The following is a 21,467-nucleotide window of genomic DNA, read 5'->3' on the forward strand; positions in this document are numbered from 1 at the left end:
TTTGATAACCCTTCATCACACTTCATTTAGTAGATTAACATTAGCTCTAAATACTTCAGAAAGTGAGCCAGTCTCAACCATATTAGCGTTCTTACGTTGAAAAAGAATTGAACCATTGCCAAACATGAAAACAACAAAAAATCGACCTTAACTTTGATGGTAATGTGACACGGTGAAGTGAAAACGGAGTGTTGAGTGATAATGAGGACTTTTTATACACAATCGCAGAGGTTTTGTGCGATTTTAAGAACACTTGTCACGGACACTTTGGTTGAATTAGACTTAAAAGTTCATAGAGCCAGAAGTTTCAGCTGAAATAGTAGATAGTAGTGCATGGATTTAAGAAAAGGTCAATGTTTACATACAGTATCTAGATGATTTTTCCCTTTGAGTCCTGCACCCGCAGATGTAATGGCCAACTTTGAGCTGACCCATTTAGAGGAAGCCAATGAGGGCAGCCTTAATAGGACAGAACATTGAGCACCAGATAGAGTATCATCATTAAGTGTTTTTAATTAGCAATAAAAAGGTGGCGTGTCCCAGTGGAAGAAGCCACATGTAGTTGCTGTTCTTCTCTAAAAGTCATTTTCAAACCGATCCTAAACAATGGCAATCCACCGGTTGCCTCCTGACATGAAAATGTCTTCTCAGGCCCTTGTTTTAGAGCAGGGGTGTCAAACTCAAATACAAAGTGGGACAAAATGTAAAACTGAACAAAGCCGCGGGCCAAGCTTGATTATACTATAAAGTTATTTTCCATTTAACTTCACCAGTTTTAGATTATTTTTATTCAAAATCGCTGAATTTTCTCTTTGCCGTTCAATTAGTGAGAAGAGACGGTGCAGCCAGTTGAGGCACGTCACTGTGGTGCCTCAACATGGATTGTGCACAATGACTGGGCTAACTGCTGGCCTGCTGTGCAGTGAGAGCGTATTGCTATATGAATTATATTATACATTTCCATAGTTGAGTTAGCTGAGGTATATAATGTACAGTGTATTTTGTCAACAACTGTATGTGTGGAACCTATTTTTAGTGCTGAGCGATCATAAAACTGCTGCAAAAGATGCACTGGCTGAGGCTCGCAGTAATCCCGCCTCCTTGTGCCGGTTAATGCACCCCTGCCGTAGAATGCACCCCCCGACGGGAGTGCCACATCAACCAAAGCCCACACCCAAACCCTCCACGTGCAAGACCGAATCCACCCAAAAAAGTCATTCAACAAGAAGCCAAAAAGTGCAAAAACAATAATGTTGGTGTTGGAGGAGCCGCAAATGACTGCAGGGCCACAACATTAGGTACACCTGCAGACTGCAGCACGGATTTCATATTTCATTCATTCACAACTCCTCCAACACCAACACCACTGTTCCCGCACCCCCCCTCCGCCTCCCACCAAACAACTTCTCTAAGTAGATTCAATCCTGCATGTGGAAACTCCAAGTGTGGTTTCCAGTTGATATAACACTCGCGTCAGGGGGTGCATTCTACGGCGGGGGCGCACCAATCCAGCACAACAGCGGCACATGGACTTCATTTATAAGTAAAGGTAAGACCATAATAACGTTTTTTTTTATTAAATGTGCTTTTTTGTGTGCTACAGTTTGTGTGTGTAAAGTTAAAGTTAAGTTAAAGTACCAATGATTGTCAAACACACACTAAGTGTGGTGAAATTTGTCCTCTGCATTTGACCCATCCCCTTGATCACCCCCTGGGAGGTGAGGGGAGCAGTGGGCAGCAGCGGCCGGCACCGCGCCCGGGAATAATTTTTGGTGATTTAACCCCCAATTCCAACCCTTGATGCTGAGCGCCAAGCAGGGAAGAATGCTGGTATGAACTTTGAAACATAACCCGTTAACTGCTGCCAATCACATGGTGAATAAGATACTCTTTAGGGTTCATATGTTTGTAAATCTGACTGTGATGAAGTCAGTGCCTCACCAGCCATGAACCTCACTGTTAAAAATGTTACTCTGCAGTTGAGTAATTAAACATAACTGGCTTAAAAAATAAATAAATAGAATATAAAACAGTTTTCCCTCCCGTTTGAAGTCAGTAAAGTGACATGTTGCTGTCTGCACGAGTCCATCAACTAACTTTTTGTATGTCATGAAAACATCTCCTTTGTGATGTGGGTCAAGTCAGCATGTTCCCTTGTACAGGAACAGGAACATTATTTCTAAAGTGTTCCAGCATTTTCTTCACATGTTAAAGCTCTCGGCGGAAGAAGAAGCCAAAGGGTTGATGAATTGCTGCGAGACTAAACGACCTCAGTGGATTGAAGGATGAATTAGCAGGAGACTTGAAGCTGTCCTCTCGGGGCTGCTAACTCATTAGATGGAAATAGCACATGCTATAGGGGTACTTGACCCAATTCAGCCTTTATTACTTCATAGTGACATACTGGAGTTGACTTAATATATATTTATTATTATTATTTATTTTTAAACAATTTTTTTGAAAAGGGCTTCCAAGAAAAAACTTGATTCACGTCCGACTTGCGATGATTTTTTACGATTCTGAGTCGATACAAATTTTCAAAAAAGTACTCTTAAAAATGACTTTATAAAGCTTTGTCAAGTAACGACCCGCGCACTGCTAACTAGCTTAGATGTCAACCATGTTTTTGCATGTAGTAGAAAGACGTCTTTGATGAAGGAGAATGTTTGGGTGCACTTTTCTAAAATGTCTCGGGTAAGAAAGAGCCTGACATGACAAATTTAGTTTGCAGAATTTGAAAAATAAATGTAAAATAAGAATACGAACATGATGTCACTCATGATCACTTCACTAAACTTCCAGCCGACTCTGAACAAGCTAAACGGGTCCAGGCCTCAAATTTGAACTTTTAAAGGTCAAGGCAAGTGTTGCCTTAAAGGAGGGCTCATATTTTAGGGCACCAAGGTAAACATTATTTTCTTTCCAGGCTGGGGCTCCAAAGCATGCATGCATACATATACAGTTGTTTAAAATTCATTATTAATATAAACTTGTCAGATTTTTGTCATTTCTTGTTGCCTTTATCTCTATTTTTACCTTTTGATAGAGGGAGGTATTTTTTTTAATTATTCATTTTTTAAGTTATGTACACTACCGTTCAAAAGTTTGGGGTCACCCAAACAATTTAGTGGAATAGCCTTCATTTCTAAGAACAAGAATAGACTGTCGAGTTTCAGATGAAAGTTCTCTTTTTCTGGCCATTTTGAGCGTTTAATTGACCCCACAAATGTGATGCTCCAGAAAGTCAATCTGCTCAAAGGAAGGTCAGTTTTGTAGCTTCTGTAACGAGCTAAAGTGTTTTCAGATGTGTGAACATGATTGCACAAGGGTTTTCTAATCATCAATTAGCCTTCTGAGCCAATGAGCAAACACCATTAGAACACTGGAGTGATAGTTGCTGGAAATGGGCCTCTATACACCTATGTAGATATTGCACCAAAAAGCAGACATTTGCAGCTAGAATAGTCATTTAGCACATTAGCAATGTATAGAGTGTATTTCTTTCAAGTTAAGACTAGTTTAAAGTTATCTTCATTGAAAAGTACAGTGCTTTTCCTTCAAAAATAAGGACATTTCAATGTGACCCCAAACTTTTGAACGCTAGTGTACATGTAAATGTTGTATCGGGACAGATCCATTAAGAGTTTGAGCAGAAATATGTCGTATAGGAATTAACTACACACAAATAACAAAATTATGTGTCAAATGTTTTTTTAAAGTAATACATTTGTGACATTAAAAAAAAGTAATGTAAAAAAAACATGGCTTTTACTTTTTGACATCAAATTAAACACAAAGCAGTTTGGCTAATGAAGATAAAGTGTAATAAACAAGATGTGTTCTTCTCCAACGCCCCCTTGTGGTTGAGTACAACAGTTTGGCTAACAACAACAACAGAAACCAGGAGTGACAGCGTGTTTCCTCACCTCCTTAACTCTGTCACAGCAGCTGATGGACTGACAAAATGAAAGCAACATCGTATACTTTTTCTCCTTTGCTGTTTACTTTTAGTGTGTCGCCAATATTGTCCACACCTGTCTCCATCTAAACTCACGACAGGAAGCGAGGGAAAATGACGGTAGCGCCCCGGAAGAGTTGGTGCTGCAAGGAATTCTGGGAATTTGTTCTGTTGTGTTGCGCTACAAATATTCTCCCGAAATGTAATTGTCATTGTTGTTTAGTGTGGTCTCACTATATGACACAGGTTTATGACAGTGTTGGCGTTGTTTATACAGCCCCTCTTAGTGTGACATGTATGGCTGTTGAGTAAGTATACTCCGGGGGGTATTTTTGTAGCAGTGTTAAGGTTGATGGTTGGCCGTGATTAAGTCGTCAAACAACGTTGGTGTGCATGCGGCTGGCTGGTGTCGCCAGAAACGCAGTAACAAATGACGGACCTGTCAGTTTTTTAGTGGTCAATTTTTTAGGGCATTACGGCAAATGAGAGGGCGGTTGCCGTGGTTAAATCCGAGCCCTGCGGATAACAAAGTTTATCGGCTGTTTCACTACATGTAACATTTTGAAAGGCAAGCAAAAATACTTCTTTTTTGGTCAAAAGTTTGCCTCAGTGTATGACGACATTAAATGAACTTGATTTTGTGCTACAGTTTCTCCTAGTCCTGCTTCTAGAAGAATGTAAAATGTCCTGGAATCAGTGCTCTTCAACACTTAAAAAGGTATTGATTGTGAATTAAGAATCAATTGTGAATGAAATAAAAAGGTTAGTTGTTGGAATCAATTCCCTAATGTTGAATATTTACAGTTGGGAGCATCCATTGCTTTCAAACAACTGTGATGTAGCCAAGCCACATTTCTTTAAATGGGCGTGGAAGCTCCGCCCCCAGGTGTGTTGCCTGGATACAAGCTGAGAGTCAACTTGCTTCCTCCATCAGTGTCAAGCATCAGAGGACCGCTCACTTTTCAACCATCTGTCAGGTAGGAACTTCTTCCTGCTTTTTTCCGTGTTTTTCTCTCAGTAAATCACTTTATCAGCTAATTGTAACTGCATTACTTTCTTGGCATCATTCAAATTATTGTTTGTTTCATAGATGTTTTTGTTGCAAGATGTTGCATATTATTATTATTGGTGGTAGTATTGTATGGTCAAGTATTAATACACTTGATTGTGTATTTATAAAATGGAGTACATCACTTTAACACCCTATCTGGAAGGAAGTACACTACCGTTCAAAAGTTTGGGGTCACCCAAACAATTTAGTGGAATAGCCTTCATTTCTAAGAACAAGAATAGACTGTCAAGTTTCAGATGAAAGTTCTCTTTTTCTGGCCATTTTGAGCGTTTAATTGACCCCACAAATGTGATGCTCCAGAAAGTCAATCTGCTCAAAGGAAGGTCAGTTTTGTAGCTTCTGTAACGAGCTAAAGTGTTTTCAGATGTGTGAACATGATTGCACAAGGGTTTTCTAATCATCAATTAGCCTTCTGAGCCAATGAGCAAACACATTGTACCATTAGAACACTGGAGTGATAGTTGCTGGAAATGGGCCTCTATACACCTATGTAGATATTGCACCAAAAAGCAGACATTTGCAGCTAGAATAGTCATTTAGCACATTAGCAATGTATAGAGTGTATTTCTGTAAAGTTAAGACTAGTTTAAAGTTATCTTCATTGAAAAGTACAGTGCTTTTCCTTCAAAAATAAGGACATTTACATGTGACCACAAACTTTTGAATGCTAGTGTATATTTAAACAATCATCACAGTAAAGTACCGTATTTTTCGGAGAATAAGTCGCTCCGGATTATAAGTCACACTGGCCGAAAATGCATAATAAAGAAGGAAAAAAACATATATAAGTCGCACTGGAGTATAAGTCGCATTTTTGGGGGAAATGTATTTGCTAAAAGCCAACAGCAAGAATAGACATTTGAAAGGCAATTTAAAATGTCTAAAGAATAGTGAACAACAGGCTGAATAAGTGTACGTTATATGAGGCATAAATAACCAACTGCTATGTTAACCTCACATATTATGGTAAGAGTCATTCAAATAACTATAACATATAGAACATGCTATACGTTTACTGTCACTCCTAATCGCTAAATCCCATGAAATCTTATACGTCTAGTCTCTTACGTCAATGACATCAATAATATTATTGGATATTTTACGCTAATGTGTTTATCATTTCACACATAAGTCGCTCCTGAGTATAAGTCGCACCACCGGCCAAACTATGAGAAAAACTGCGACTTATAGTCCGAAAAATACAGTATATTTAAACAATCATCACAGTAAACTATATTTAAACAATCATCACAGTAAACTATATTTAAACAATCATCACAGTAAACTATATTTAAACAATCATCACAGTAAACTATATTTAAACAATCATCACAGTAAACTATATTTAAACAATCATCACAGTAAACTATATTTAAACAATCATCACAGTAAACTATATTTAAACAATCATCACAGTAAACTATATTTAAACAATCATCACAGTAAACTATATTTAAACAATCATCACAGTAAACTATATTTAAACAATCATCACAGTAAACTATATTTAAACAATCATCACAGTAAACTATATTTAAACAATCATCACAGTAGACTATATTTAAACAATCATCACAGTAAACTATATTTAAACAATCATCACAGTAAACTATATTTAAACAATCATCACAGTAGACTATATTTAAACAATCATCACAGTAAACTTTATTTAAACAATCATCACAGTAAACTATATTTAAACAATCATCACAGTAAACTATATTTAAACAATCATCACAGTAAACTATATTTAAACAATCATCACAGTAAACTATATTTAAACAATCATCACAGTAAACTTTATTTAAACAATCATCACAGTAAACTATATTTAAACAATCATCACAGTAAACTATATTTAAACAATCATCACAGTAAACTATATTTAAACAATCATCACAGTAAACTTTATTTAAACAATCATCACAGTAAACTATATTTAAACAATCATCACAGTAAACTATATTTAAACAATCATCACAGTAAACTATATTTAAACAATCATCACAGTAAACTATATTTAAACAATCATCACAGTATCTTCTTGTGCTTTTGCTATTCTATCAAATGTTTACTCAGTGGCGTCTTTCTATTGAATGTTGCTTAGTTCCTTCCTCACCATGACGCAACAGTTCCTGACCCTCTCTGAGGCCCAGAAGAAAGACCTCCATGAGACCGCACTGCGCATTGTGTCTCCAGGGAAGGGCATATTGGCTGCGGACGAGTCAGTAGGTGGGTGAAAAATCTATTTGCCGTTTTTTCGGACTTTAAGGCGCCCTTCAAGGCCTACTGAAAGCCACTACTAGCGAGCACGCAGTCTGATAGTTGATATATCAATGATGACATCTTAACATTGCAACACATGCCAATACGGCCGGGTTAACTTATAAAGTGACATTTTAAATCTCCCGCTAAACTTCCGCTTGAAAAGGTCTATGTATGATCATTATTTGGATGGTGCGGTCCAACTAGACATTTGAGCTGGGTCATGCCAACAATCTGTCCCGACTAAAATATTGCTGCGTAACTTTACAAATACATTTGGCTAATGGACATCAGTCAAATGTGGCTTTCTTACTTAGTAAACCATCTTGCAAGAAGAGAAACCTACAGCGTAGGACTCGCCATTTGAAGTTCCTTGGAGTATGACGGGGATTGGGCTGTGCATCTGGCAACCTCAGTCACGGAGAGTGGGAGGGACTGCAGCATTGCAGTACCATTTCTGGCCACATTACTACGTACGGCTCCTTTAATGCGCCTTATAATCCACTGCGCCTTTTGTATGAAAATAGACCCGCTCATCGACAGTGCGCCTTATGGTCTGAAAAATCCGGTACTGGTCGGGATCAGTTTCTTGTGATTGTATGGTTCCTCCATGGCTTGTAGGCAGCATGGCTAAGCGTCTGGCCCAGGTAGGAGTGGACAACACAGAAGAGAATCGCCGGCAATTGCGTCAGATTCTGTTCAGTGCGGACAAGCGAATCAACAGCTGTATCGGAGGAGTCATTGTCTTCCACGAGACTCTCTACCAGCACTCAGATAGTGGACTCAACTTTGTGAAAATGATCCGGGACAGAGGCATCCTGGTTGGCATCAAGGTGGCACACAAGCAGCATGTGTGGAACATTGTTGTGGACACTAACACATCTTTGGCTCTTCTTGCTTAGGTGGACAAGGGCGTTGTTCCTCTGGCTGGAACCTGTGGAGAAACCACCACCCAGGGTGAGTCACGTTGTTTGTCCCATGAAACATCTACAACTTCTTTGAGGTCTTGTCTCAAAGTAGATGTACTGTATCAATATAGGTCTTGTCTCAAAGTAGATGTACTGTATCAATATAGCTCTTGTCTCAAAGTAGATGTACTGTATCAATATAGCTCTTGTCTCAAAGTAGGTGTACTGTATCAATATAGGTCTTGTCTCAAAGTAGGTGTACTGTATCAATATAGGTCTTGTCTCAAAGTAGATGTACTGTATCAATATAGCTCTTGTCTCAAAGTAGGTGTACTGTATCAATATAGGTCTTGTCTCAAAGTAGGTGTACTGTATCAATATAGGTCTTGTCTCAAAGTAGATGTACTGTATCAATATAGGTCTTGTCTCAAAGTAGATGTACTGTATCAATATAGGTCTTGTCTCAAAGTAGATGTACTGTATCAATATAGGTCTTGTCTCAAAGTAGATGTACTGTATCAATATAGCTCTTGTCTCAAAGTAGATGTACTGTATCAATTTAGGTCTTGTCTCAAAGTAGATGTACTGTATCAATATAGGTCTTGTTTCAAAGTAGATGTACTGTATCAATATAGGTCTTGTTTCAAAGTAGATGTACTGTATCAATATAGCTCTTGTCTCAAAGTAGATGTACTGTATCAATATAGGTCTTGTCTCAAAGTAGGTGTACTGTATCAATATAGGTCTTGTCTCAAAGTAGGTGTACTGTATCAATATAGGTCTTGTCTCAAAGTAGATGTACTGTATCAATATAGGTCTTGTCTCAAAGTAGATGTACTGTATCAATATAGGTCTTGTCTCAAAGTAGGTGTACTGTATCAATATAGGTCTTGTCTCAAAGTAGGTGTACTGTATCAATATAGGTCTTGTCTCAAAGTAGGTGTACTGTCACCACCTGTCACATCACACCCTGACTTATTTGGAGGTTTTTGATGTTTTCCTGTGTGTAGTGTTTTACTTCTTGTCTTGCGCTCTTATTTTGGTGGCTTTTCCTCTTTTGTTGATATTTTCCTGTAGCAGTTTCATGTCTTCCTTTGAGCGATATTCCCCACATCTACTTTGTTTTAGCAACGTACTCCATGCCAACTTTATTTATAAAGCCTTTTAAACCACAGTTGAAAAAAAGGGCTGGACACCACAAAGAAATACAGGATAAAATATATAATGTAAAAACAGAGGTAAAATACATATATATATATATATATATATATATATATATATATATATATATATATATATATATATATATATATATATATATATATATATATATATATATATATATATATATATATATATATTGTTGCGTTGACCAGCTCTTCCTCCAATGGGGAATTTAAATTGCTAGTCTCTCCCAGATTCTCTTATGGCACATAAGCTGATGTTTATATTCAATCACCAGGCAGAAGTGGGTATTTTGTGGTTTATTCTCCAAGCTTAGAGGACAAACGTGAGACCAATCCAGCACATCCGCGTTCCCTCGCCCGGTCTAGCTCGGTCTCCCCTCAAACCCCCGGAAGTCCCGTGATCTTCCCTCTGTCCCTCGCCCCCACCCCCTTTGTTTAGACTACTCCGAGTTATCTCTACTCTGACACATTCCAATCTAGAAAGCCGACACCTTACTATGAGACTCAAAAGAAGGAAGAATACTAGCTATTCTTTATATGACTATAGCAGTTTAGAAAGAAGTAACACTTAAACATGGATATGATTCTGATCTGCTTCCCACAAGTCCCCCTTTAAGATCTTCTAATAAGATCTTTATTACTTGTACAAAACTTATAAAGCACGCCCCACATTAAAGTCTTAAAGTTACCACTTTGCTAGACCCCCTTTAGTGACACTTAGCACAAGGGGCTGTGCGGTTCTGGATGGTCTTGAGGGAGGTCAGGGCAAGTTGTTCAGCAAGTCCCTCAACTGCGTCACGAGTCAGGTTGGTTAGTCTCAACGGCGGCCGGGTGCGGTGGCGCGTGCCTGTAATCCAAGCTACTGGGAGGCTGAGGTTGGAGGATCGTTTGAGCTCAGGAGTTCTGAGCTGCAGTGGACTATGTCGATCGGGTGTCCGCACTAAGTTCAGTACCGATATGGTGCTCCTGGGGGAGCTCGGGACTACCAGGTTGTCTAAGGAAGGATGAACTGAGACACAAAGACAGTAGAACACGCCCAAGCACCAGTCCGTCAGGGAATACTAGTCGGGTGTAACATTCTGCCTTTCGTCTTATCAATATCAGAGTAATTTAGGTAACAAAACGGGGATAAACATCAAACTTTTCACTTAATGTAACGACACATACAGTTATGCTGCAAACAAGCAAGAAAAACTAAGAAACATTTAGCATACTGGATTGGTCTCACACAAGGACATACAATATAGAAGTTGAAAAGAGTAATGTAGGTAGAAAATCTCTCTCGTCTCCTGGGCTGAGGGGCAGATGTTGTGGCGATGTCAGCAATGACATCCCCTGGTAATCTGTCAGGTTCTTCAGCTGTAGTGCAGAGGGAGAGGTGGTACCAGGTGTCCCCTCCACCAGCCAGTCGAAGGGCGTGGGACGTCCGTTCCACGACCTTGAAGGGACCAGTCCACCTGAGCTCCGTCCACTTGCGTTTGATGACCTTGATCTTGACCCTCTCAGTGGGCGGAAGGGAATCTGTACAGAAGAACTGGCACACAAATTCTGCAATTTTTTGTGTAAAATACCATTTTGGTTTTACGCTGAGTCCTCCTTCCATGGGGGGCTGCTGGTCCTGTGAATGGCTGACCTGTATGCAGCTCATAGGGTGAAAAACTCAAAGGGCGGTAAAACAGTTTTATTCACGGACCTTCGAATGATCATTAACGCTAATTGCAACATGTCAATCCAATTAAATTTGGTCTGTGCACAGATTTTAGCCAATTAGTTTTTAATGTTTTGGTCCATCCTTTCAACCTTACCTTGGGACTCAGGATGGTACCCCAAACCTGTGTTCTAGTCCGAAAGCCTTTTCGACCAAGGCTAAGTGAGTATATATTTTTTTTTAATGGTTGCCGTTGTCTGACCTAATCTTTTTGGGGAAACCATGTCGGGGTACTAGGTCATTCACAAGTCATTTAATTACTGATATTGCATCCTCTTTTGAGGTTGTTGTTGCTTCCGGCCAACCACTGTGATTGTCAACACAAGTCAGTACGTACCTTTTCCCTTGTACCGTATTGATCATATCAGTGAAATCAAAGACTATACCTGGTTCACCCTCACCTCCTCTAAATTTGATCTACTAAACTACTATCGATGTGTAAAATCGTTATTTTCAAATTAAAATTAGTTATAACTTCTTACCCACGGGAAAAATGTTAAAACTATGGAATGTGTCAGAGTCGGATGATTGTCGATTTTGTTCCAAGGAGTCTGTATCCACCCTCACTCACCCCCTTCTGTTTCTGAAAAAAAGGACTGTGTTAGTCATACTATCACTTTCAGAAACATCTAAGAAAAAGGTCAGCTAATAGTCAAGTAGCGGAGGACAGGTCATGTTTGAGGTCAATGATTGTCTCTTCAGCCTCTATGGTCCACTGGGGGGTGGTGTTAGGGTAGGGGACCCCTTAGAAATATCACAATTAACTCAAACTCATCTGAACCCTAACTTTTATGTAACTTATTCAATATGGTCAACGCAACAATTTGGTTGCGTTTGATATTCCCCGCATCTACTTTGTTTTAGCAACGTACTCCATGCCAACTTTGTCTATAAAGCCTTTTAAACCACAGTTGAAAAAAAGGGCTGGACACCACAAAGAAATACAGGATAAAATATATAATGTAAAAACAGAGGTAAAATTCATATGATATATATATATATATATATATATATATATATATATATATATATATATATATATATATATATATATATATATATATATATATATATATATATATATATATATATATATATATATGTATGTGTGTGTGTGTATACGTATATATGCACATATAAAAATGATCTTAAGAGCAATTTGTTAGATAAAAAGGCAGTTAAAAAGTTAAAAACAGTTTAAACAGTTCAAAGTTTTAGCAATCAAGAATATTTCAGTTGTTTTTATCCTTCTTTGTGGGGACATTGTTGATTGTCATGTCATGTTCGGATGTACACTGTGGACGCCGTCTTTGCTCCACAGTAAGTCTTTGCTGTTGTCCAGCATTCTGTTTTTGTTTACTTTGTAGCCAGTTCAGTTTTAAGTTTAGTTCTGCATAGCCTTCCCTAAGCTTCAATGCCTTTTCTTAGGGGCACTCACCTTTTGTTTATTTTTGGTTTAAGTGTTAGATTCCTTTTTACCTGCACACTGCCTCCCGCTGTTTCCCACATCTACAAAGCAATTAGCTACCTGCTGCCACCTACTGATATGGAAGAGTATTACTCGGTTACTCTGTTGAGCTCTAGACAGCACAGACACTCTAAAATGGCACATTATTTGCGGATTATAATTACTGGTTTGCAAAAAGTCTTTTTAACCCAAATAGGTGACATGACATCATCTCCCACGGCACACCAAACCATATCTTGCGGCACAGTGGTTGAAAAACATTGTTCCAGACCAATGAAACTTTGCAGCACAGTTTCTTTAATAAGTTACAAGCTGCACTACACAACTGCTCATGGACAGCAAGAAAGTCACACAGAGGAGAAATGACAAGGCTGGACAATCTATCACACATGTGGAGAAGAAAGACAAACCAATCAATAAAGTCTATATTTTCAAAAAGGTCAACATAAATAAGCACTGTCAGATAGAAAATAGCAACCTAAAGGTGTCCATAAATATGTCCAGTTCAGCCTGTTTGAAATGAACACTTTTTAAAGAGTATTTTTAAAGTCTGGAGAGATGGACCTGCCCTGAGGTCCTGCAAGGTCTTGGAGGGGTCCCAGAAGATTCTAAATGACCCCAAATGGGTGTCACTCTGTACTGTTTGGTCATATTTTGGAACATTTGGGTCCTTTAGGGTTTAGTCCTGGTTGGGGGATCCCTGAGACCTTAAGGGGTGAATTGGCTGGACCATGGGCCCCTGAAATTCTGAAGCCCATTTTCAGTGTACCCAAGTCCTTCCCTTAGTATTCCCAAAGTACTGCTGTACTGCACTCTTCTCTTGTGGAGTACTTGCTGGGCCTTCAAGGACATTTCTTCCACTTGGGCAGGTCTAGATGCTCTATCAGAGCGTTGTGTCCAGTACAAAAAGGATGGCGCTGTCTTTGCAAAGTGGCGCTGTGTGATGAAGATCAGTGACGTCAACCCCTCCCAACTGGCCGTGACACACAACGCCAATGTTCTGGCTCGTTACTCCAGCATCTGCCAGCAGGTGACAATCAAGTATGTGTGTGTGTGTTCTTGTATGTCTACCCTTCTTGAGACATCAACAGGGAAAAGTAGCTTCCATATGAGGAGGTGTGAACAAGTGATGACATAAATCATGCTCCCAATAACATTGCATCTAATTGGGAGCCAAATACTAGAGTCTGTGAACATTGCTCCAAAGTCAGGATTTTTTGTTGACTTAATGTGCATACAAAAGTAAACATTGACAGGTGCAAGGGCAGCAATTTATATTAAAACAAAATGGCAGCTAAAGAAGGACTTCCCTATTCATCCCCAAAAAAAGCCGCCAGGTGAGCAGCTGATTTGACCACTTCTGGTGGTGACGTAAGACAAGCCATATGTGAGCATAGGATGAACAATACACTACACTACTAAGACTATGCTGGCCATTATCAGTTAGCTTGTACAGCTCAAAATGAGGGTGGTCCCAAAAAGGAGGGATTTTTAACATTGACTGTGTGTCGCTTTTAAAAGTGCTCCCCCTCTGGTCAACATATGAAATAACAAGTGTGTGTAAAAATCTAAAAGGATCCCCTCTGGTCAACATATGAAATAACAAATAACAAAATTAATAATAAAAAATAAAAAAAAGTATATATAGAGAGTGAGACTAGGGATGTCCGATAATGGCTTTTTTGCCGATATCCGATATTCCGATATTGTCCAACTCTTAATTACAGATACCGATATCAACCGATACCGATATATACAGTCGTGGAATTAACACATTATTATGCCTAATTTGAAGATAAGGTCCTTTAAAAAAAAAAATTAAAAAAAAGATAAATTAATTAAAAACATTTTCTTGTATAAAAAAGAAAGTAAAACAATATAAAAAAAGTTACATACAAACTAGTAATGAATGAAAATGAGTCAATTGAAGTGTTAAAGGTTAGTACTATTAGTGGAGCAGCAGCACGCACAATCATGTGTGCTTACGGACTGTATTCCTTGCAGACTGTATTGATATATATTGTTAATATTAATAACTGTATCCCTTGCAGACTGTATTGATATATATTGTTAATATTAATAACTGTATCCCTTGCAGACTGTATTGATATATATTGATATATAATGTAGGAAGCAGAATATTAATAACAGAAAGAAACAACCCTTTTGTGTGAATGAGTGTAAATGGGGGAGGGAGGTTTTTTGGCTTGGTGCACTAATTGTAAGTGTATCTTGTGTTTTTTATCTTGATTTAATAAAAAATAAAAAAATTAAAAAACCGATACCGATAATAAAAAAAACGATACCGATAATTTCCGATATTACATTTTAAAGCATTTATCGGCCGATAATATCGGATATCTCTAATAGAGACATATTGTAATATCCATCCATCCATTTTCTACCGCTTGTCCCATTTGGGGTGTTGGGGGGGTGCTGGAGCCTAGCTCAGCTCCGTTCGGGTGGAAGGCAGTGTACACCCTGGACAAGTCACCACCTCATCACAGGGCCAACACAGATAGACAACATTCACACACTAGGGACCATTTAGTGTTGCCAATCAACCTATCCCCAGGTGCATGTCTTTGGAGGTGGGAGGGGCCTATCCCCAGGTGCATGTCTTTGGAGGTGGGAGGGGCCTATCCCCAGGTGCATGTCTTTGGAGGTGGGAGGGGCCTGTCCCCAGGTGCATGTCTTTGGAGGTGGGAGGGGCCTATCCCCAGGTGCATGTCTTTGGAGGTGGGAGGGGCCTATCCCCAGGTGCATGTCTTTGGAGGTGGGAGGAAGCCGGAGTACCCGGAGGGAAGTCATGAGGAGAACATGCAAACTCCACACAGAAAGACCCAGAGCGCAGGATCAAACCCAGGTCCTTTTTTATATTTGCATAGTACGTATATGTTAATAATATTGTAAATACAAATCTTTATACTGTATATCTAAAAAGGGTGGTCCTAAAGAGGTAGGCATTTTTGGGAGGTCTCAAGGAGGTAAGAAATACAAGAGAGAGAGAGTGTTTGTGTGTGTGTGTGTGTGTGTGTGTGTGTGTGTGTGTGTGTGTGTGTGTGTGTGTGTGTGTGTGTGTGTGTGTGTGTGTGTGTGTGTGTGTGTGTGTGTGTGTGTGTGTGTGTGTGTGTGTGTGTGTGTGTGTGTGTGTGTGTGTGTGTGTGTGTGTGTGTGTGTGTGTGTGTGTGTGTGTGGCACTTGCCAGCAAGATGACAAGTGGGTGGTAGTTTGTTGACAAGTGTTGTATGTGATGTACCTGCAGCATGGCATTGTGCCCATCATTGAGCCAGAAGTCTTACCTGATGGAGACCACGACCTGAAGCGCTGCCAGTACGTGACTGAGAAGGTATGTATCCTCTGTGACAACACTGCACACCAGAAGGTATGTATCCTCTGTGACAACACTGCACACCAGAAGGTATGTATCCTCTGTGACAACACTGCACATCATTTACTTTTTTCTCACGAGAGAACTTCACAAACACCTTCATAATGACACTATATGCAAAACTTTGTGACAATGCTCTCCAAAAACACAAGTTTGGCTCTACCAAATTTGGTAAAAACCAATTGATTTGGCCGCAGCTCCGTGATCGACTTTGTAGTTGTGTCGTCGGATTTGCGGCCTCATGTTTTGGACACTCGGGTGAAGAGAGGGGCGGAGCTTTCTACCGATCACCACCTGGTGGTGAGTTGGCTGCGATGGTGGGGGAGGATGCCGGACAGACCTGGCAGGCCCAAACGCATTGTGAGGGTTTGCTGGGAACGTCTGGCAGAGTCTCCTGTCAGAGAGAGTTTCAATTCCCACCTCCGGAAGAACTTTGAACATGTCACGAGGGAGGTGCTGGACATTGAGTCCGAATGGACCATGTTCCGCGCCTCTATTGTCGAGGCGGCTGATTGGAGCTGTGGCCGCAAGGTAGTTGGTGCCTGTCGTGGCGGTAATCCTAGAACCCGTTGGTGGACACCGGCGGTGAGGGATGCCGTCAAGCTGAAGAAGGAGTCCTATCGGGTTCTTTTGGCTCATAGGACTCCTGAGGCAGCGGACAGGTACCGACAGGCCAAGCGGTGTGCGGCTTCAGCGGTCGCGGAGGCAAAAACTCGCACATGGGAGGAGTTCGGGGAAGCCATGGAAAACGACTTCCGGACGGCTTCGAAGCGATTCTGGACCACCATCCGCCGCCTCAGGAAGGGGAAGCAGTGCACTATCAACACCGTGTATGGTGAGGATGGTGTTCTGCTGACCTCGACTGCGGATGTTGTGGATCGGTGGAGGGAATACTTCGAAGACCTCCTCAATCCCACCAACACGTCTTCCTATGAGGAAGCAGTGCCTGGGGAATCTGTGGTGGGCTCTCCTATTTCTGGGGATGAGGTTGCTGAGGTAGTTAAAAAGCTCCTCGGTGGCAAGGCCCCGGGGGTGGATGAGATCCACCTTAAGTTCCTTAAGGCTCTGGATGCTGTGGGGCTGTCTTGGTTGACAAGACTCTGCAGCATCGCATGGACATCGGGGGCGGTACCTCTGGATTGGCAGACCGGGGTGGTGGTTCCTCTCTTTAAGAAGGGGAACCGGAGGGTGTGTTCTAACTATCGTGGGATCACACTCCTCAGCCTTCCCGGTAAGGTCTATTCGGGTGTGCTGGAGAGGAGGCTACGCCGGATAGTCGAACCTCGGATTCAGGAGGAACAGTGTGGTTTTCGTCCTGGTCGTGGAACTGTGGACCAGCTCTATACTCTCGGCAGGGTCCTTGAGGGTGCATGGGAGTTTGCCCAACCAGTCTACATGTGTTTTGTGGACTTGGAGAAGGCATTTGACCGTGTCCCTCGGGAAGTCCTGTGGGGAGTGCTCAGAGAGTATGGGGTATCGGACTGTCTGATTGTGGCGGTCCGCTCCCTGTATGATCAGTGCCAGAGCTTGGTCCGCATTGCCGGCAGTAAGTTAGACCCGTTCCCAGTGAGGGTTGGACTCCGCCAAGGCTGCTCTTTGTCACCGATTCTGTTCATAACTTTTATGGACAGAATTTCTAGGCGCAGTCAAGACGTTGAGGGGATCTGGTTTGGTGGCTGCAGGATTAGGTCTCTGCTTTTTGCAGATGATGTGGTCCTGATGGCTTCATCTGGCCAGGATCTTTAGCTCTCGCTGGATCGGTTCGCAGCTGAGTGTGAAGCGACTGGGATGAGAATCAGCACCTCCAAGTCCGAGTCCATGGTTCTCGCCCGGAAAAGGGTGGAGTGCCATCTCCGGGTTGGGGAGGAGACCATGCCCCAAGTGGAGGAGTTCAAGTACCTTGGAGTCTTGTTCACGAGTGAGGGAAGAGTGGATGGTGAGATCGACAGGCGGATCGGTGCGGCGTCTTCAGTAATGCGGACGCTGTATCGATCTGTTGTGGTGAAGAAGGAGCTGAGCCGGAAGGCAAAGCTCTCAATTTACCGGTCGATCTACGTTCCCATCCTCACCTATGGTCATGAGCTTTGGGTTATGACCGAAAGGACAAGATCACGGGTACAAGCGGCCCAAATGAGTTTCCCTCCGCCGGGTGGCGGGTCTCTCCCTTAGAGATAGGGTGAGAAGCTCTGCCATCCGGGGGGAGCTCAAAGTAAAGCCGCTGCTCCTCCACATCGAGAGGAGCCAGTTGAGGTGGTTCGGGCATCTGGTCAGGATGCCACCCGAACGCCTCCCTAGGGAGGTGTTTCGGGCACGTCCGACCGGTAGGAGGCCACGGGGAAGACCCAGGACACGTTGGGAAGACTATGTCTCCCGGCTGGCCTGGGAACGCCTCGGGATCCCCCGGGAAGAGCTGGACGAAGTGGCTGGGGGAGAGGGAAGTCTGGGTTTCCCTGCTTAGGCTGCTGCCCCCGCGACCCGACCTCGGATAAGCGGTAGAAGATGGATGGATTGATGGATGGATGGATGGGCAATTGATTTGTCACTAGGGATGTCATGGTATTAAAATGTCACCATGTTATCAAGATATTACAATATTATTGTGGTATATGTCCAGAGAAAAAATGCCATATTTTCAAAAGGAAGTGGCAGGAACGTTCATGATGAACACAGTAATTGAACATAATGATCATATTTATTACCCCAAACATATTTATTACCCCAAACATGTGTTTTTAAGTGCAAAATAATTGTGTGGGAACATTCACTATTTATAGTTCATAAAAAAACAAAAACTGAGTGTCTCTGAAGTGACAATCCATCCATCCATTTTCCTACCGCTTGTCCCATTCGGGGTCGTGGGGGGTGCTGGAGCCTATGTCAGCTGCGTTCAGGTGGAAGGCGGTGTACACCCTGGACAAGTCACCACCTCATCACAGGGCCAGCACAGATGTACAACATTCACACACTAGTGTTGTCAATCAACCTATCCCCAGGTGCATGTCTTTGGAGGTGGGAGGGGCCTATCCCCAGGTGCATGTCTTTGGAGGTGGGAGGGGCCTATCCCCAGGTGCATGTCTTTGGAGGTGGGAGGGGCCTATCCCCAGGTGCATGTCTTTGGAGGTGGGAGGGGCCTATCCCCAGGTGCATGTCTTTGGAGGTGGGAGGGGCCTATCCCCAGGTGCATGTCTTTGGAGGTGGGAGGGGCCTGTCCCCAGGTGCATGTCTTTGGAGGTGGGAGGAGCCTATCCCCAGGTGCATGTCTTTGGAGGTGGGAGGGGCCTATCCCCAGGTGCATGTCTTTGGAGGTGGGAGGGGCCTATCCCCAGGTGCATGTCTTTGGAGGTGGGAGGGGCCTATCCCCAGGTGCATGTCAACATGTTACTACTTCAACGTTTCTCCACCGATTTGAAAACTTTCAACACCAACCATTTCAACTCATTCAGACCATTCAAGTTTTTTTTTACTATTTTCAAAGAAATTCCCGCTTTTCCCGAAATTCCTTATTTTTTCTGAAATTCCCATTGAAATGAATGGGACATTCTGCAAAGTTCCACAATTCCCACATTTTTCATTTGATTCAGACCGTTCCAACTTCTAAATATTCAGCCTGTTCAGGAATTGTTTACTCTACTTCAAAAAATTCCCGGATTTCACATAATTCCCTTTTTTTTTGCGCATTTTCCCCATTCAAAATGAATTGGGTATTTTTCCAACTTCCACAATTCCCACATTCTTCAACCCATTCCACCTTTAACACATTCCACCTTAAACACATTCCATCTTCAACCCGTTCAACCCATTCCACCTTCAACACATTCCACCATTCTGAAAATTCAAATGACCCTTTTTACAAGTTCAAAAAAATTCCAGATTTTCCAGAAATTACCTAATACCATTTACTACTTCAACATTCCTTGCCCGTATTAACCAATTCCAACACCAACCAATTCAGCTCATTCAGGTAATTCATGCTTACAATTATTATTTTTTTAAATCCCGCTTTTCCCAAAATTTCCAGGAAGTTCCCATTGAAATGAATGGGACATTTTTCCAAGTTGCACAATTCCCACATTTTTCAAGCTATTCAAAGCATTCCAACATCAACACATTCCACTCATCCTGGACATTCAAACTAACACTTTCCCAAGTTCCAAAGCAAAGTTCGGTTTTCCTGGAAATTCCAACTCTTCAACATTCAAACTTCAGCATTCACACGCATTTCCTTCAGGAATTGCCTCTTCTAGTTACAATATCTTTTTACTCCTAGTCATCCATGTTTTTGTCCAGGGTGTACCCGCCTCCCGCCCGAGTGCAGCTGCGATAGGCTGCAGCCACCCCGAGAGGGACAAGCAGTAGAAAATGGATAATCCATATTCGCTCCCACAGTCCAAAGATACCAGTGGTTGTCAATCATCACTGGGTTCATTGGAGACTTGTCCATTGTGTGATTGGTTCTTGGTCTCTGTTGACTGATTGGTAAGCAGCTCACAATGGTGACTGGGATAGACTCCAAATCACTGGTGGTTTGAATGAATGAATGAATGAATGAATGAATGAATGAATGATGATGTCCCAATGAGAATGTTCCTTTCAGGTCTTAAGTGCCGTCTACAAGGCCATGTCAGACCACCAGGTGTACCTAGAAGGCACCCTCCTCAAGCCCAACATGGTCACTCCCGGCCACAGCTGCCCCAGAAAGTACAGCCCGGAGGATGTCGCCATGGCAACCCTCACCTGCCTACGCCGCACTGTTCCTCCGGCGGTGGCAGGTGTGTCAGAGGCCAGGATGGCAGTTGGGAAGGAGTCTGAGTTTTGTGTTCCGTGTGACTTTCAGGTGTGGCTTTCCTCTCAGGAGGTCAGAGCGAAGAGGAGGCGTCCGTCCACCTCAACGCCATCAACAACTGCCCTCTGGCCAAGCCCTGGATCCTCACCTTCTCCTTCGGCCGGGCCCTGCAGGCCTCGGCCCTGCGCGCCTGGAGGGGCCACAAAGAGAACCAGAAGGCTGCCACCGAGCAGTTCATCAAAAGGGCCCAGGTGTGTTCTAGTCTCTCTCCTACAAAGATCTTTTACACTTGCCGCTAATAACTTCTTGCAAAGCTTTTCTTACTGTCACTCACACACACTCTGAGACTTCATTGGAACAGTGTGTCTCAAAGGTGAAGCAGGATGTATCATACTAGTTTTTTTACTGATCTTCCAAACATGATTTAAGAAAATATTCACCCTAAAATAGTCTTCAAATGATCTCTCTTTCAATATCTGAGCTCATGAAGCTACTTTGGCTGTGCAAAACTGCAGCACTGAAACTTGCTGGGCCTAAAAACAACCCATCAACTATTGTTGCCCATTAACTATTGCTGCCAATTAACTATTGCTGCCCATTACCTATTGCTGCCCATTAACTATTGCTGCCCATTACCTATTGCTGCCAATTAACTATTGCTGCCCATTAACTATTGCTGCCCATTAACTATTGCTGCCATATAACTATTGCTATCCATTAACTACTG

The 21,467-nt window shown here is 42.0% G+C and overlaps 1 protein-coding gene across 3 annotated transcripts in view; it reads left to right on the plus strand.

The window, feature by feature from the left end:
* Positions 1–4,620: 4,620 nt before the first annotated feature.
* Positions 4,621–21,467, plus strand: part of aldoca (aldolase C, fructose-bisphosphate, a) — a 30,099-nt gene continuing 13,252 nt past the window's right edge. For 2 of the 3 annotated variants that reach the window (XM_062059844.1, XM_062059842.1), the window contains exons 1-9: positions 4,621–4,676; positions 4,763–4,935; positions 7,138–7,262; positions 7,917–8,128; positions 8,198–8,252; positions 13,436–13,596; positions 15,832–15,915; positions 20,552–20,726; positions 20,792–20,991. In XM_062059844.1, the coding sequence (XP_061915828.1) occupies positions 4,820–4,935; positions 7,138–7,262; positions 7,917–8,128; positions 8,198–8,252; positions 13,436–13,596; positions 15,832–15,915; positions 20,552–20,726; positions 20,792–20,991 (1,128 nt within the window). In that variant the 5' untranslated portion in view covers positions 4,621–4,676; positions 4,763–4,819. Of the gene's footprint in view, positions 4,936–7,137; positions 7,263–7,916; positions 8,129–8,197; positions 8,253–13,435; positions 13,597–15,831; positions 15,916–20,551; positions 20,727–20,791; positions 20,992–21,467 lie in introns of all 3 variants that reach the window. The other variant, XM_062059843.1, reaches the window with a different exon arrangement.

Source organism: Entelurus aequoreus, linkage group LG10 (genome assembly GCF_033978785.1).
Source record: "Entelurus aequoreus isolate RoL-2023_Sb linkage group LG10, RoL_Eaeq_v1.1, whole genome shotgun sequence".
NCBI lineage: Eukaryota > Metazoa > Chordata > Actinopteri > Syngnathiformes > Syngnathidae > Entelurus > Entelurus aequoreus.